The 14883-nt window shown below is 34.0% G+C and overlaps 1 protein-coding gene across 4 annotated transcripts in view; it reads left to right on the top strand.

Moving 5' to 3' along the window:
• Window positions 1-14883, top strand: part of TTC6 (tetratricopeptide repeat domain 6) — a 183685-nt gene that overhangs the window by 57032 nt on the left and 111770 nt on the right. For all 4 annotated transcript variants that reach the window (XM_077909088.1, XM_077909090.1, XM_077909091.1 and 1 more), the window contains exons 3-4: window positions 7149-7235; window positions 12397-12606. In XM_077909088.1, the coding sequence (XP_077765214.1) occupies window positions 7149-7235; window positions 12397-12606 (297 nt within the window). The remainder of the gene's footprint in view (window positions 1-7148; window positions 7236-12396; window positions 12607-14883) is intronic.

The following is a 14883-nucleotide window of genomic DNA, read 5'->3' on the forward strand; positions in this document are numbered from 1 at the left end:
TCCTTCTCTCTTTGCCTCTTCCCCTGCTCAAGCTCATTCCCTCTCTCTTAGATACATACATACATACATACTAAATAAAATCACTTTGTATTCTAAATATTTAAAAATAAACAGCCACATTGATATGTGTTTCTTGTAGGGCAATTATCATAGTGACAAATCCTCTCAGTTTTGTTTATTTTAGATTGTCTTTATTCCTCCATCATTTTTGGAGGATACTTTTGCTGGATTTAGAATTCTTAGTTGACAGTTTTTTCTTTTAGCACTCCAAATATGTCATCCTACTGCCTTTTAGCCATGATAATTTCTGATGAGAAATCAGCTGTTAATCATATTGAAGGTCTCTTATATGTGATGAGTTTTTTTTCTCTTGCTGCTTTCAAGATTCTTTCTTTGTCTTAATAGTTTGACAGTTTGGTTGTGATGTGTCTAGTTTCTTGGATATGTAGATCAATGTAATTCATCAACTTTGGGAAGTTTTCTGCCATTATTTTTTCCAGCATCCTTTCTGCCTTCTCCTCTTCCCCTAGGACTTCCATTTTGTTTGATAATGTTCAACAGGTCTTTAAGGCTTTGTTCAATTTTCTTCATTCTTTTTTCTTTTTTGTTTTTCAAATTGGATAACCACAACTGATCTATCTTCAAGTTCACTATTTTTTTCTTCTAAGTCTGTTCAAATTTTCTACTGAGCACCTTTATGGAATTTTTCATTTCAGTTAATGTACTTTTCAATTCCAGAATTTTTATTCATTTCACAAATTCTAGTTCTTTATTGATATTATCTATTTGATGAGATATTACTGTTATACTTTTCTTATTTGTTTTACCTGGTTTCTTTTGGTTTTTTTTAAACATACTTTAAAAAGTGATTTAAAGTATTTGTGCAGTAGGTCCAATCTCTGGACTTTCTAAAAGATGATTCCTATTGACATCTTGTTTCCCATGTTGAGCCATGCTTTGTTTCTTTGCATATTTCATATTTTTTGGTTGTTGTTATAAACTGAACATTTTAAATTATATAATGTGATAATTATGGAAATAAGATCCTCTTTTTTCCCTCCAGATTTTATTATCACTGTTTTCTGTTGTTTTTATTGTTATCACTTAAAAAAATTAGTGACTTCCTTGAACTAATTTTGTAAAGTTTGTATTCTTTGTTGTGTGTGGCTACCAAAGTCTCTGCTTGGTTAGCTTAGTGGTCAGGTAATGATTGAATATAGATTTTCTTGAATGCCTGGAGCCAGTGTCTCTCAGAGTTTTGCTGAGGGGTTCTTTTGTGTATTGGGACATATCTCAGCACTCAGGCAAACAATTTACAACCCTGCATTAGTCCTAACTTCCAGCTTGTCTAGAGCCTCAGTGTCAGTCAGAGGTGAAAACTTAGGGCTTCTAGTCTTTTCTGAGCATGTGTACAGCCCATGGTGTGCACATCAATGTAGTGTAGGCACCTGACAATTAGCTTTTTTGATTGTAATGTAAGTGCCTGACATTAAGCTTTTGATTGCTGAGGCTTTCATTTCAAAGACATCCATCTTGAATAAACACATTGCTAACTACACAGCTAGATAAAGAGCCAGGCTGCTGTTCTCTAAACGTTCTTTTTTTGGGGGGGAAATTCTGGTTGCCTAGATAGCCATTTGACTGACTGCTTGCATTTTCCTTCCTGTGCTTTAATTCCCACACTTACATTTGAAACTCACCAATAAAGAGTGAACCTGCTAAAACATGAGACATCCCACCCTCAACTCCAATAAATTCAGAACCCTAAGTCCATGTGTTCACTCCCCTCCCTTGCACCCCCACCCCATCCCCACCCCACCAAACTCACTGTGTGCTTTTGGGCATGCCATGTACCCTGTAGAACTCATAAGTAATAAACTTTGCTTTGCTTTTTCAGATTACCCTGATAGTTGTTGCTGAGGTACATCTAGTAGTCATAATAAGAACCATAGAGTTGGTCCAGCCACAACGCTGCTGTGATCAGGGAAATGTCTGTTGGGGCTCTTCACAAAAAGTGTGGGTCCAAGCGGATGCCCATAGTAGTTTCCAGTTGATACTATCACTATTGATAGGCTGAGACTGACTCTAAACAAAAATACACACTCACATGGCTGAAAGTTACTAAAATAGTTATTTTATTGTTATTTTTAGTTTTTGATTATCTTTATTTTTTGAGGTGACTGCTTAGCTAGATAGCAGAGTATGGGAATAGGGCAAGTTGAAACATTAAAAATACTCACTGTTCCTACTGACATTCATTAGTGATCATTGAATAAGTGCTCTCTGGGTTGTTATTAGCTTTTCAACAATCAATTATGAGACATACAAATAAACCAGGAAGTATGATCCATAGGAAAAAAAAGTTCTTGAAAAAGCCCAGGCATTGTACTTTAACTAGACACGTACTTTAAGTTTTCATATATTTTTGTTTTTATATTTATTTTATGGGTGGTTTGGAGATACTGTTTTTGGCTATTCTGATGCCATTTTAACCTGTTTTTATCTGCTTAGCATAATTTTTTTGAGATTCATTTATTTTGTTGCTTATATTAGTAGCTCATTTTTAGTTTAGAATGAAATCCTAACTGGTTTTTGCTGGTCTGAAATTTTATTTGCTGAATTTATATGATATACTTTGGCCTGCTAGTTTTTCTCTTTCAGTTAATTTTCTTTTTTCCACCAAATATATGATCACATAATCTATAAATAGTAACATTTTGATCTTCTCCTTATCCTATTTATACATGTAGTATTTCTTTTCATGTTGAATCAGGCCTCATCTGTCAAATGTTTTTTGGGAATTACATTTGGTGCAGGAATCTGCAAATACCTCTTGTGGGGTTAAGTAAGGCTTTTTTTTTCTGTTTCTAGTTACTTTTTAATCAGATATAGGTGTTTAATTTTATTGATGATTATCCTCAGCAGTTATTGAGTTGATCATATGAGTTGCTATGTTAATCTGTTAATTTTATAAACTAGGAATGAATTATTCATGCAGTCCAGGAAAGATTTCCTTGGTCAAGATTTATTGTTTCTAAGTATGCTGATTAATTTCATTTGAAAATATTTTAGTTGGAATTTTGGCATTTATGTTCACAAGTAAGGTAAACTATAGGTTTCTTTATAAAGATATTTTTAATCCATCTTTGATATTATTACATTACCTACATGAAATGTGTTGAGAAAATTCATTATTATGAACATTTTCAATTGTAGAACAAGTACTCATCACTCAGATTTTTCAAAATTTAATATTTCTGTCTTATTCACTTCAGATTGTTTAAATAAATAGAAAATTGCAAGTAAAGTAGAGGTCCCCTTTGTACTTCTTTCCAATAAAACTCTCCCTCCTTAGATCTGAACTAATATCATGAATTTGGTGTTCATTATTGTCATGTTTTTATACTTTACTGATATAAACTTAAAAGGTTTTAAAGTATTTTTTGCAGGATGTCAGAATTCACACTGTTTAGTTAGTATACTTATTTTATTTTATTTATTTTTAAACATTATTTATTTGTGAGGGAGGAAGAGCAAGAGTGGGAAGGACAGAGGGAGAAGGAGAGAGATTCTAAAGCAGACTCCATGATGCTTGAAGGCCCCATCATGGGGCTCAATCCCAGGACTCTGAGATCATGACCTGAGCTGAAACCAAGAGTCAGACAATTAACTGACTGTGCCACTCAGGCACTCCTAGTTAGTGTATTTATGAAAAGTTTTGTGTCAGGAGCCAGATAGTCTTTGTTTGAAATTCCCAACTAAAATGAAATTTTCTATTTCTCTTTTTCAGTTTTGTTAGTTTTAAAAAATGTCCTTTGAAGCATTGTCATTAGTGCATACTTTTATGTCTTTTGAGGGACTTGACTCATGTTATTATGAAATGCTTTCTCTTGCTAATACTTCTTGTTCTGAAATGAAGTCTCTCTGTCTGATATTAATATAGCCATTCCAGTTTTCATATGATTAATGTTTGTATAACTCCCTTCATCCTTGTGTTTTTATACTTAAAAAAGGTTTTCTATAGCAATCATATTGTAGGATCTTGTATTTTTCTACAGTGACAGTCTTTGTCTTTTAACTGAAGTATTTAGAACAATTTACATGTAATTATCAATAAGGTTGGGTTTATATTTACTATCTTGCTATTTGGTTTCTGTTTGTCACATTTGTTTGTGGTCTTTTCTCCCTCTATACCTGCCTTCTTTTAATTTGTATTTTTTTAGTATTGTTATGCTGTTTTTATATACTAATAGCTTATTACCACCTTATTTTATTTTTTTTAGTGAGTGCTATGGAGTTTACAATGTGCATATTTAACTTATCCCTATAAATAGTATACCATTTCACATATGGTAGAAGAACCTTACAAAAGTATATTTCTTTTCCCATCTTCCACTGTTGTGCTATCATTAATGCATATTTCATATCTAGGTATGTTATGAAACAATACATTATTAATTTTATTAAAACCATCCATTATATTTTTAAAAATCTTTAAAAAGAGAAAAATGTCTTTTTTATTTACACATTTTTAATCATTCTACCATTTATTTCCACTGTGTGCATTAAGTTTTGATCTGATAACATTTTCCTTTGCTTAAAGAATTTCCTTTAACATTTCTTGTAATGCAGATTTGATAGCAATGGATTTTTTTCACCTTTTGTTTGCTGAAAAAGTATTTCACCTTCAATTTTGAAAGATATTTTTGCTGGATATAGAATTTTATGTGGGCAGTATTTTTCTTCAGTACAGGTACTCTAAGTATGTTGCTTCATTGTCTTCTGGCCTACATAATTCTGATAGGAAGTCTGCAGTGCTGGCTTGTGGTAATTAGTTGCTAGTAATTATATTTGTTTCTCTGTACTTAATGTTTCTTAAGTTGCTTATAAGATTTTTTTCTTTATTGCTAGTTTTCTTAATTTTTATTATAATGTGCTTGGCATAGTGTTCTTTGTGTGTTTCTGCTTGGAATTCATGAACATTTTTGCATCAAGGGGTTTATAGTTGTCATCAAATTTGGACAGTTTTGGACGTTTTTTGTACACATATTTTCTGCTCCCTTCACACTGCCCTTTCTGGGACTCTAATTAAATATTATGTCAGATTGAGTATTAGTTTTCTTTCAATTTTTGTTACTCTCTCTGATTCATTTTGCATTGTTTCTAGTGCTATGTCTTCAAGTTGCTGAATATTTTCTTCTGTAATATCTTCTCTGATATTAATGCCACTCAGTGAAATTTTTCTTTCAGATACTGTGTTTTATCTAGATATTCCATTTGATTCTGTTTTTATGTCTCACATTTGCTCCTCATATGTTTATATATTTGAATATTTATATTAGAAATTTCAAGATCCTTATCTGCTAATTACAACATATCTATCATTTCTGGTCCTTTTTCTAATGGTTTTTCTCCTGGTTATCTGCCACATATTTATGCTTTTCCATGTGATTGGTAAAATTTGATTAAGCACTGAACATTGTGAATTTTACATTGTAGAATATGAGGTTTTGTTGTCGTCCTTTAAAAGGTGTTGGATTTTGTTCTAATAGCCTGTTAAGCTGCTTGAAGATCAGCTTGATATATTTGGGGATTATTTAAAAATGTTGTTAAAGTCCTAAGAAGCCATTACTTTAGAGCTAATTTAGAACCACTACTAATGTCTGACACTTCTGGGGTTTATAATGAATATACTATGTAGTCAGGATGTCTGATGGGAGAGCTAATGATTCCCATCCTTGTGTGAACTCTGGGAATTGCAGTTTACAGCTCCTTGGTTATTGTTTTTTTTTTTCCTCCTGGAAGTTTATCTTTGGTCTCATGGGTTTCACCATTCCATGAACAGATTGGTATTCAACCTATAACTCAAATGCCTGTTGCAGATTTCTGGAGCTCTTTTTCTATGCTCTTCCCTTCTCTCCATCTTATTATGCCTTGCAAATTCTACCCTTTTTGTCTTCTTCTTACTCTAATTTCTATTTCTTCAACCTAGTGAGATACCTGGGCCCCATATTGTCTTCTTCCATCTTGTGTTGTGGTCTGTAAATTGTGAAAAGCAGAAATCTGGGTATATCTGCCTTTTAACCATTTTGGTTTCCATTCTCTTGGTCATTACAGTTGTGCACTGTTTCTTGTCCAATCCTCAAAGAGTTGTTCTTATATTTTGTCCAATTTTATAGTTATATTATGATAGAAAGGCAGAAGTAGAAACCAATGGCCTCAGTTGGATCTTTTTAGTGAAGCAAAGAAAAAGTAGTGTTTTAAAGTACAATGAATGTTTATATCTTGCTATTGATGTTATTAAAGTCTAGAGGACAAAGGGGCTGTCAAAAGTCATGTAATTGAATCCCCATATTATTTAATTAATTAATTTTTAAAAGATTTTATTTATACTTACAAGAGACACACAGAGAGAGGCAGAGACATAGGCAGAGGGAGAAGCAGGCTCCCTCTGGGGAGCCTGATACAGGACTCAATCCCAGGACCCTGGGTTCATGCCCTGAGTCAAAGGCAGATGCTCAACCAGTGAGCCACCCAGGCATCCTGAATCTCCATTTTAAAGATGATAAAACTGAGATGAAGAGATGAAAAATAACTTGTCTGTTGATACCTGGTCTGTGATTTTACAGTTTGGGCAGGAGCTGGGTCTCTTTATTTCTACCTGTTGTTAGATGTAGTGGTGTGCTATCTTCTTACCACTTCACCTGAATGAGATTTTTATCATAGCAATTAGCATTAGTAATGATAAATATGATACTAACAGTTATACTTATTAAACATTTAAATATATTCCAGATTCCTTCTTGCTTTGGGTTAATTAAATTTTAGTTTTGATTTTTATCTTTCTTGTGCAGCCATTTAGTAGCAGGTTTTACAGAATCTGTACTTTTACCTAATTGCCTTATTAAATCTGATATTATATGTATAGGTATCAATAATTTAAAAAGCCATGAAATTGGAATAAGACAAAAGATTTTTGTTGTATCTTTTGTTTTATATTTCCATTTACTGCATAATATTACCTAGCTTTTATTTCTCTTTTATATGTTCCTCACTTACTAAATGACTGGAGTTTTGCAGCACTGAATAATATACCCTGATGATTTTAAAAACTGACATTATTTTATGTTTTCTTTTTATTCTTCAAGGATATATCTTTAATGGGGAAAATGTACAAGACGTCTCAAGTGCAAGAAGAGCAAGGATTACAGACAAATTTTGAGGAACCTCAAATGGTAAAGTCTTTAATAAAAATCCTCCTTACCTATATTGAAGTAATAGTCTGCCTCTTGTTGCATGAATGGTTATCTAGATAGTTAAATAAAGCTCCACTAATTTATTTTACATGTATGTTTAACTGTAAGAATATCTAATCCAATATCACATTGGGAATCTTGGCTATTTTGGCTTACTGCTGCTGCCTACAATAGACCTTCTGAGCTAAGGCCTAAAACTCTTTTCAAAATGGAAAGATTTTAATAATTCCTCTGGTCTAGACATTTAGATCTAGAAGGTAGTTGGAGAGTTAATTAAGAAAGCACCATCTTATTTTTTATTTAGCTAGAAAAATTGTTTAAAGCATTGATAAGGGAACACTTCTGTAGAGAAATATGGACTGCTGGTGACAGAAGTTTGTTTCAGAAATAAAGCTTCCTTTTATCCATCATTGGCAAAGTACAAGATTCAGAGCAATCTGGAATATATTCCATATGGATGGAACATGTCTTCTTGTGTATAGAAATCCACATTTACATAAAACAAATGATAGCACTATGATCATTTTCTTTATAAAGGATGTGTAAAATATTGTTAAATAGCAAGCCCCTTTAATTCATGAAAATATGAGTCCACATACATAAAAATTCAGATTATACTTCATTTTTATGATAATATGTTTTGATTAGAAAAATATATGTAATCTTTTCACAGAAGACATAGATCTTACAATATTAGAGTTTCCACAACTGGTTGAATTACTAGAGTTTGAAATGCTTCTGGATTGAGATTATGCCTTTTTCTGCTTTGTATTGTTATCTCTTACCTCAGGACCTAGCATGTGTGGCACTAGTATGTGGATACATCAATTTTGAAGCCTTCCTGCATAGGCTTTGGACCTAAAACTGACATTTAGGGTAGCTCCCTGTAGGGAACACTATTTACAGGTAGATATCAAAACCTCTGATGTGTCAGCTTCTAATAGATATACTAAACTGAAAATACAAGATTATTCAGGTGTAGAAAAAATAAATTCTTCATTAATAAATGAATTTGACTTAATACCATTCACTACATTCATGTGAAGTGTAAGAAAAGATGCCATTTTTCAGGAAATTATGAAAAAGGCCAAATATCAGGTACCTAATTTAGATATTATCCTTACTATTTAAAATGAAGATTTAAACAAAAATATTGATTTCTTATTTTTAAAAAGATTTTATTTATTTATCCATGAGGGACACAGAGAGGCAGAGACATAGGCAGAGAGAGCAGCAGGATCCCTGCGGGGAGTGTGATGTGGGACTCAATCTCAGAACCCTGGGATCACGCCCTGAGCCAAAGGCAGATAATCAACCACTGAGCCACCCAGGCATCCCAAGATTTCTTTGTGATTCTGTGGGAGTCATTCTCTCAGTTTTGACATTTATAAGCAATCACTGGACCTCTTCTGGCCACTGGCTATTTTTTTTAAAGATATATTTATTTATTTTAGAGAGAAAGAAGAGAAAGAGAGAGATAGAGGGAGAAGAGAAAGAGAGAGACAAAGGGAGAGAGAAAGAGAGATCAGGGTGGGGTGGGCCAGACAGAGAGAGAGGGAGAGGGAGTGGGAGTCTTAAGCAAACATGACCTGAGCTGAAACCAAGAGTCAGACACTATCATAACTAGCTGAGCCACCCAGGCATCCCGGATCACTGGCTTTCTAACAGGTAAAATACCTTTTAACTTGATACCTGGTCATAGTAAAAAGGCTCCTCTGTGATATCTTTTATTCCAGACACATTTTTTGGGTGTCTATCTACTCTGCCAGAGAACAAACTCTGTCTGTCCTGCCTGTCCCTTAGACTTCTAGAAGCTTTCTGGGTTAAGATTTATCTGGGGAGCACTGGCTAACATGCTGTCATCTGGTTATGCTGGCATCTACCCTTAGAGCATGGCAGCCTCATTTTGAACATCTCCATGTCATAGGCCAGAGGTCTCTTAGTTCTTTGATGCATTTATTTTGTTTTAAGTACTCACCATTTCAAATATAATAGTTTTTGAATCATCATGGAGAATGATTTCCTTACATACTTATAAACAAATCAAAGGATTCATTCATTCATTCCTTTTCCTACAATGTGATAGGCATTGTTTTAGACATGGTTAATACAAAGATAGAAAAGGCAGTTCTTGACTTTGAGGAACTCATTGTATGGAGTAGACCAATATATAAAGAGAAAAAGTATAATACTCTTTAATGAATATTCTAAATAGAGACTATAACAGAGAAAAAATTGATATAATTTTCTTTCACTTATTTATTCATCACTCACTCACAAATAATTGCAGATGGTATAAATATGCTAAGTACTTGAGACATAAAGATAGATAAGACACAATTTCCTTTTTAAGGAATCTCCAAACTTTAAAGTACTTAAATTTTCTGGTCTCAGGATGCCTTTCTTTCTTTCTTTCTTTCTTTCTTTCTTTCTTTCTTTCTTTCTTTCTTTCTTTCTTTCTTTCTTCTTTCTTTCTTTCTTTCTTTCTTTCTTTCTTTCTTTCTTCTTTCTTTCTTTCTTTCTTTCTTTCTTTCTTTCTTTCTTTCTTTCAAAATATTTTATTTATTCATGAGAGAGAGAGAGGCAGAGGCACAGGCAGAGGGAGAAGCAGGCTCCGTGCAGGGAGCCCAATGATGGACTCGATCCCAGGACTCCAGGATCATGCCCTGGGCCAAAGGCAGGAACTAAACCACTGAGCCACACAGGGATCCCCTCAGAATGCTTTTAAACTCTTAAAAAATATTTTAAGAACCTGAAGAAATTTTTGTCTATGTGCATTGTATCAACTAGTATTTGCCATAATAGAAAGCAAAACTGAGAAAAATATAAAATATTTATTCATTCATTTAAAATAATAATAAGCCAATTACATATGAATATAGAACATATTGAGAAAAACAGTATCCAAAAAAAAGCAAGTTAGTAAGAACATTTTTTTGCAAATCTCTATAATACCTGGTTTAATAAAGTGCTAGAGTCTGATATCTGTTTCTACATTCAATCTGTTGTGTAGGTTCTTTTGGTTGAAATACATGAAGTAAGCCTGGTCCCATACAGATTAAGAAGGGAATAATATTTTAATAACCTTTTAACATATTTATGGATACTATTCTTTGCTAATAAACCAAAATTGTACAAGTGGTAGTTTCTTAAAGACAAGTTGCAATGAGAAGACTGAAACAAAATAAATTAACTTATTTTATATCCTTACATTAAAGTCCATTGATCTACTTTGTTCTTTGAATGGTTCATTAGCCCCTGCATGCTTTTGTAATCTCATGTGTTAATCATATGAAAAGTATTGGTTCACTGTTTTAGCCACTACTGCTTTTCCATCATCAGTACAAATGTCAACACAATGAAAAAGGCCAAATAAGTCTTAGTATTATTATGAAAATAGTTTTGACATTGCAGATCATCTGAAAGGGTCTCAAAGATTATCAGGAATCTGTGCACCACACTTTGAGAAGTGCTAATCTTTTGGGAATAGGAGAAAGAGGGTAAGAGAATGCAGTTTGGATTCAGGTTGTCTAGGTTCAAACAGAGCACTGCTACTTTGAGTGTGACCTTGGGCAGGTTACTTAACTTCTCTAAGCCTCAGTTTCTTCATCCACAAAATGGGGTTACAAACAGTTTCTGCTTCATGGAATTGTGGTGAAGACTAAGTTTAAATGAAATACTGCTCGTATATGTCGATGATTATGATAATGATTACTTAGACAATGATGATACAGTATGATGCATGCTGAAACAGAGGCAGGACACAGAGTGGTGGCAGCATCAGTAAAGGCTTGGTGACAGAAATAAGGCTGGGCAAAATCCTGAAGAGGGTTAGTTGCAACTACAGGATTGCCACTGCCTTATCCTCAAAACTCCTCTTCTTCCATATTTTGGAGGATGGTACCTTCATCTGTTTAGTCTCCCAAACCAGAACCCTAGGGTGTGTATTGAAGCCAGAAGAAGAGAAATGGAAAAGAAAGGGAGTGTTTCACAGTGCCAAATTTATGGAGAATGAAATGAATGAGCTTGTCATAGATAGCATAGTATGTCTATTCTGCCATTTTATGGAAAATATTTAATTAATCCTCCTTTTTACCAATGAGGAGAATAAGGCTAAGAAGGGTTAAGTAACTTGGCCAAAATCACATACGTATTAATTGACAGACCCAGGATTTGAATAATGTCCCATCTAGTTACAAAGCTTTTACTCTTTTAACAGCACCATCCAATAAATAGTTTTATAAAAATATGAGCTCCAGATTAAAGTTTCATTCTACAAGTAGAAATTTCTTGGTTTAGCATTCCTTTTTGCATAATAGAGGCATTTAATATTTGGTGCTCTATGACATCTTTATACTTTATCTTACTAACAAATTAACGTATCAAAGAACAAAGTGATACAATTGCGTTTTCAAGTCATTCTCTAGAGTTCAGATTTTTATGTAAATCAGACTCATTTATTCGTCTGTTAATTTGAGGCAGTGAAGTTTTAACTGCCAGTACTCCATACTCCCAAATAATTTTGGCTTAAAATTGGGTAATATCCAAATATGGCTATAAAGATACTTTACCTACGACTTGGTGATATAATAGATTAAATCAGTCAGACATTTTTAAGGAACAGAAAATAGTTTTAAGAGTAATGTTTTGTGAGAATTTTTCATTAGGGCTTGATATAGAGTTGGGATGTCTGGGTGGTCTTCGGAGGGCTCTGGGTCAGTTCTTTGAGGACTTGAAGTCAGGCTTCTGGAAGAGCATCTGGCTAGCAGAAATCCTATTTCTCAGGACCAAAGAACCTCAGAGGTCAGATGTTTCAGTGGACCTTGATTCTGGGTGAGTATGGGGTAAAGTCAGGGTAAGATTGGTGTCTTATGATTTCCTTAGAGTTGGTGCATAGTAACTGTGGGGTAGCTATATATCTGAGATAAAAGCCAGAGAAAATAATTTGCTAGGCTTTATATTTTTCTTAAGTCCATTTGAATTTCTCTTTTTAAATCTTTCAGAGGAAACTTTTATTACCTTTGCTTAATTTCATTCATGAATTTTTATCATCATTTTGTGCTTGGAAAGAAACATTGTGTGACTTAAAACTTTGGAAGGACCAATAAGAACACTCTTGTATATTTATGTTTTCCCACAGAATGTACTTGAGAAACTTCCTGAAGCTATCTCAAGTATTTTCCAGCTCGAGCAAGAGGATATGTTAGAATGGGGAGTCTCAGAAGCAGAAAGCGTAGTATTTAAACCTCAGGAAACTCTGGCTACTCAACCAGCAGGTGGATCAAGTAAACCCTTGAAAGATGAATTGCTCACAGGTGATTCCAAAGCAGCCAAATGGGCGTCTTTAAAGGTAAAACACTATTTGTGTTGGAAACAATTATGATTGTTGAGGATGTGCAAATGTGAAGAAATGGGCCAGGCAAGTGCCATGCATGGAGGTGGATATACCCTTTTGAAAAATGGCCTTCTATGTGCAAAGTGCTCATTTGGGAAAAGGGGACATCTGTGTTTTGAGGGCTTTTGGTCTCAAACCTAATTACAACTCTGGGGAGAGAAGACACATTTTTAAGGAGGGAAGGAATCTCAGCTTTCAGAAATTGACCAAGAGTCCTCCCATTACACATCTTGAGGGAGTCAGAAACTGTAGCCCAGGGACCAGGGCTGGGTGAACTTTGTATATTTTATAACTTTGCCCTGCTTAGGTTTATCCTAAACCTGAGTCTTTTCCTATTGTGGGTATGTTTCCCAGATTCATTTTATATATGTATAATTGAGATATTTTTACCATATTTGTGTATTGCCTTACTACTATTACTTAGTACTTTTCTTTAATTTGAGTTACTTTTTAACTTAAATGAGTTTATTTACAATGGGTACATTATTATTAGGATGAAAAGAAAGCCATTTTTTTCTGAACCACAAAATATTATCTTGATTATCACCAGGATCCTGCCTCTAACTGATTCACATGAATATCACTTCTTGGGTAAACAAACTTCCCTCTTTTTTTGGGCCCCCTCCTCCACTGAAGACCATATTCCTGCTATGTTTCACCCATATCAATTGGCCATTCTTCAACTTGTGCCCAACTCCCAACTCTGAAACCTTGGATTTATATGTGACTTCCCCTTCCCTTGCTTTTCACCCACAATGACTCTCCAAGGCCTAAATTCCTTCTAACATTATTGCTTGTAATTTTTTCTGTCTCTTTTCCAATTGCCTTCATCCTAGTCTGGGTACTGGTGACCTTATGTTTGGATTAATGCAGTTGCCTCCTGGTTTTTCTTCATTTCTCAAGTCCTACTTTCCTAAGTTCATCTTGTATGATGCTAGCATATTGATCTATTGGGAATAATGGGTAATAAGGAAGATGTACAAATAATAGCCGACCAGAGAAAATCCATGACTGCTGTGAAAGAGAAGGGACTTACCTTGCAATGGGCTACAGACTCCATCAGAAGTCATGCTATCTTTCTAAAGCACACATTTAGGGTATGAAGTGAATCCTGCCAAGGCTAAGTGAACCCACTCATTGCTAACTACTTCAGGTGAATTTTATATTTCAGGCTGACATCTTCTAGGTGTGGAGTCCTTAGCATCTTTCTTTCTTTCTTTCTTTCTTTCTTTCTTTCTTTCTTTCTTTCTTTCTTTCTTTCTTTCTTTCTTTCTTTCTTTCTTTCTTTCTCTCTCTCTCTCTCTCTCTCTTTCTTCTTTCTTTCTTTCTTTCTTTCTTTCTTTCTTTCTTTCTTTCTTTCTTTCTTCTTTCTTTCTTTCTTTCTTTCTTTCTTTTCTTTCCTTTTCTCTCTCTTTAAAACATCTCTTTAAAACATAAAACATTTTAAAGTATCTTTAAAGACTATGGCATCTTGATGAAAAAAGTGTTAGGCTAGTGGGCATAGGTGGTGTTTTCATCTATAAATTTATCTGAACATTGGGACTTTAAAAATAAAATGAGAGCGTGAGAGGCTAATGGTTATCTACTAAGTGTGTCATAAAATGACCCTGATTTCTGGATAGTTATTTAACCACTATAACTTGGCAGGAATTAAAATTTCTCATTAGAAAAGTTCCATGTTAATTGTTTTGGATTGTTGCAGCTGCTATTAAATATTAAGAAATTACAGAAATTTACTTATTTTTGGTAAAAAGAGGCAGCACTACCCTAAGGTAATTAGCACTGATTGAGTATTTACTACATGCTGGCCACTTTGCTAGGTGTTTTATATATATTATCCTACTTTTTCTTAAATACACATTTCTTAACAAGACTGTATTTGAAAAAACTCTCAAAAGAAGATAAATAACTTATCCAAGTACAAATATCTAGTTATGTTGTAAAGGCAAGACTTGAAGTCAAGTGGTCTAATTCTGGAACCTTTACCCTTTACCCCTTTGCAACAGTGCTCTTTCATAACAATTAATAGGTGTCTGGTTTAATACAAGAACAGACTCTCAGTTACAAAAGTGACTGGGATAGAATGTCTTTTATAAAACTAAGGGGAACGGTTGGACAAGAAAGTCTTGGAGAATGGATTAAGAAAGCTCTAAACTGGAACCAGAAGTGTTTCAAGAGTAGGAGAAGAGAAAACCGTAAAAAAACTTTATGGTTCATTGTTTTGGCATTGTG

Source organism: Canis aureus, chromosome 9, assembly GCF_053574225.1.
Source record: "Canis aureus isolate CA01 chromosome 9, VMU_Caureus_v.1.0, whole genome shotgun sequence".
In the NCBI taxonomy this organism is placed as follows: Eukaryota; Metazoa; Chordata; class Mammalia; order Carnivora; family Canidae; genus Canis; species Canis aureus.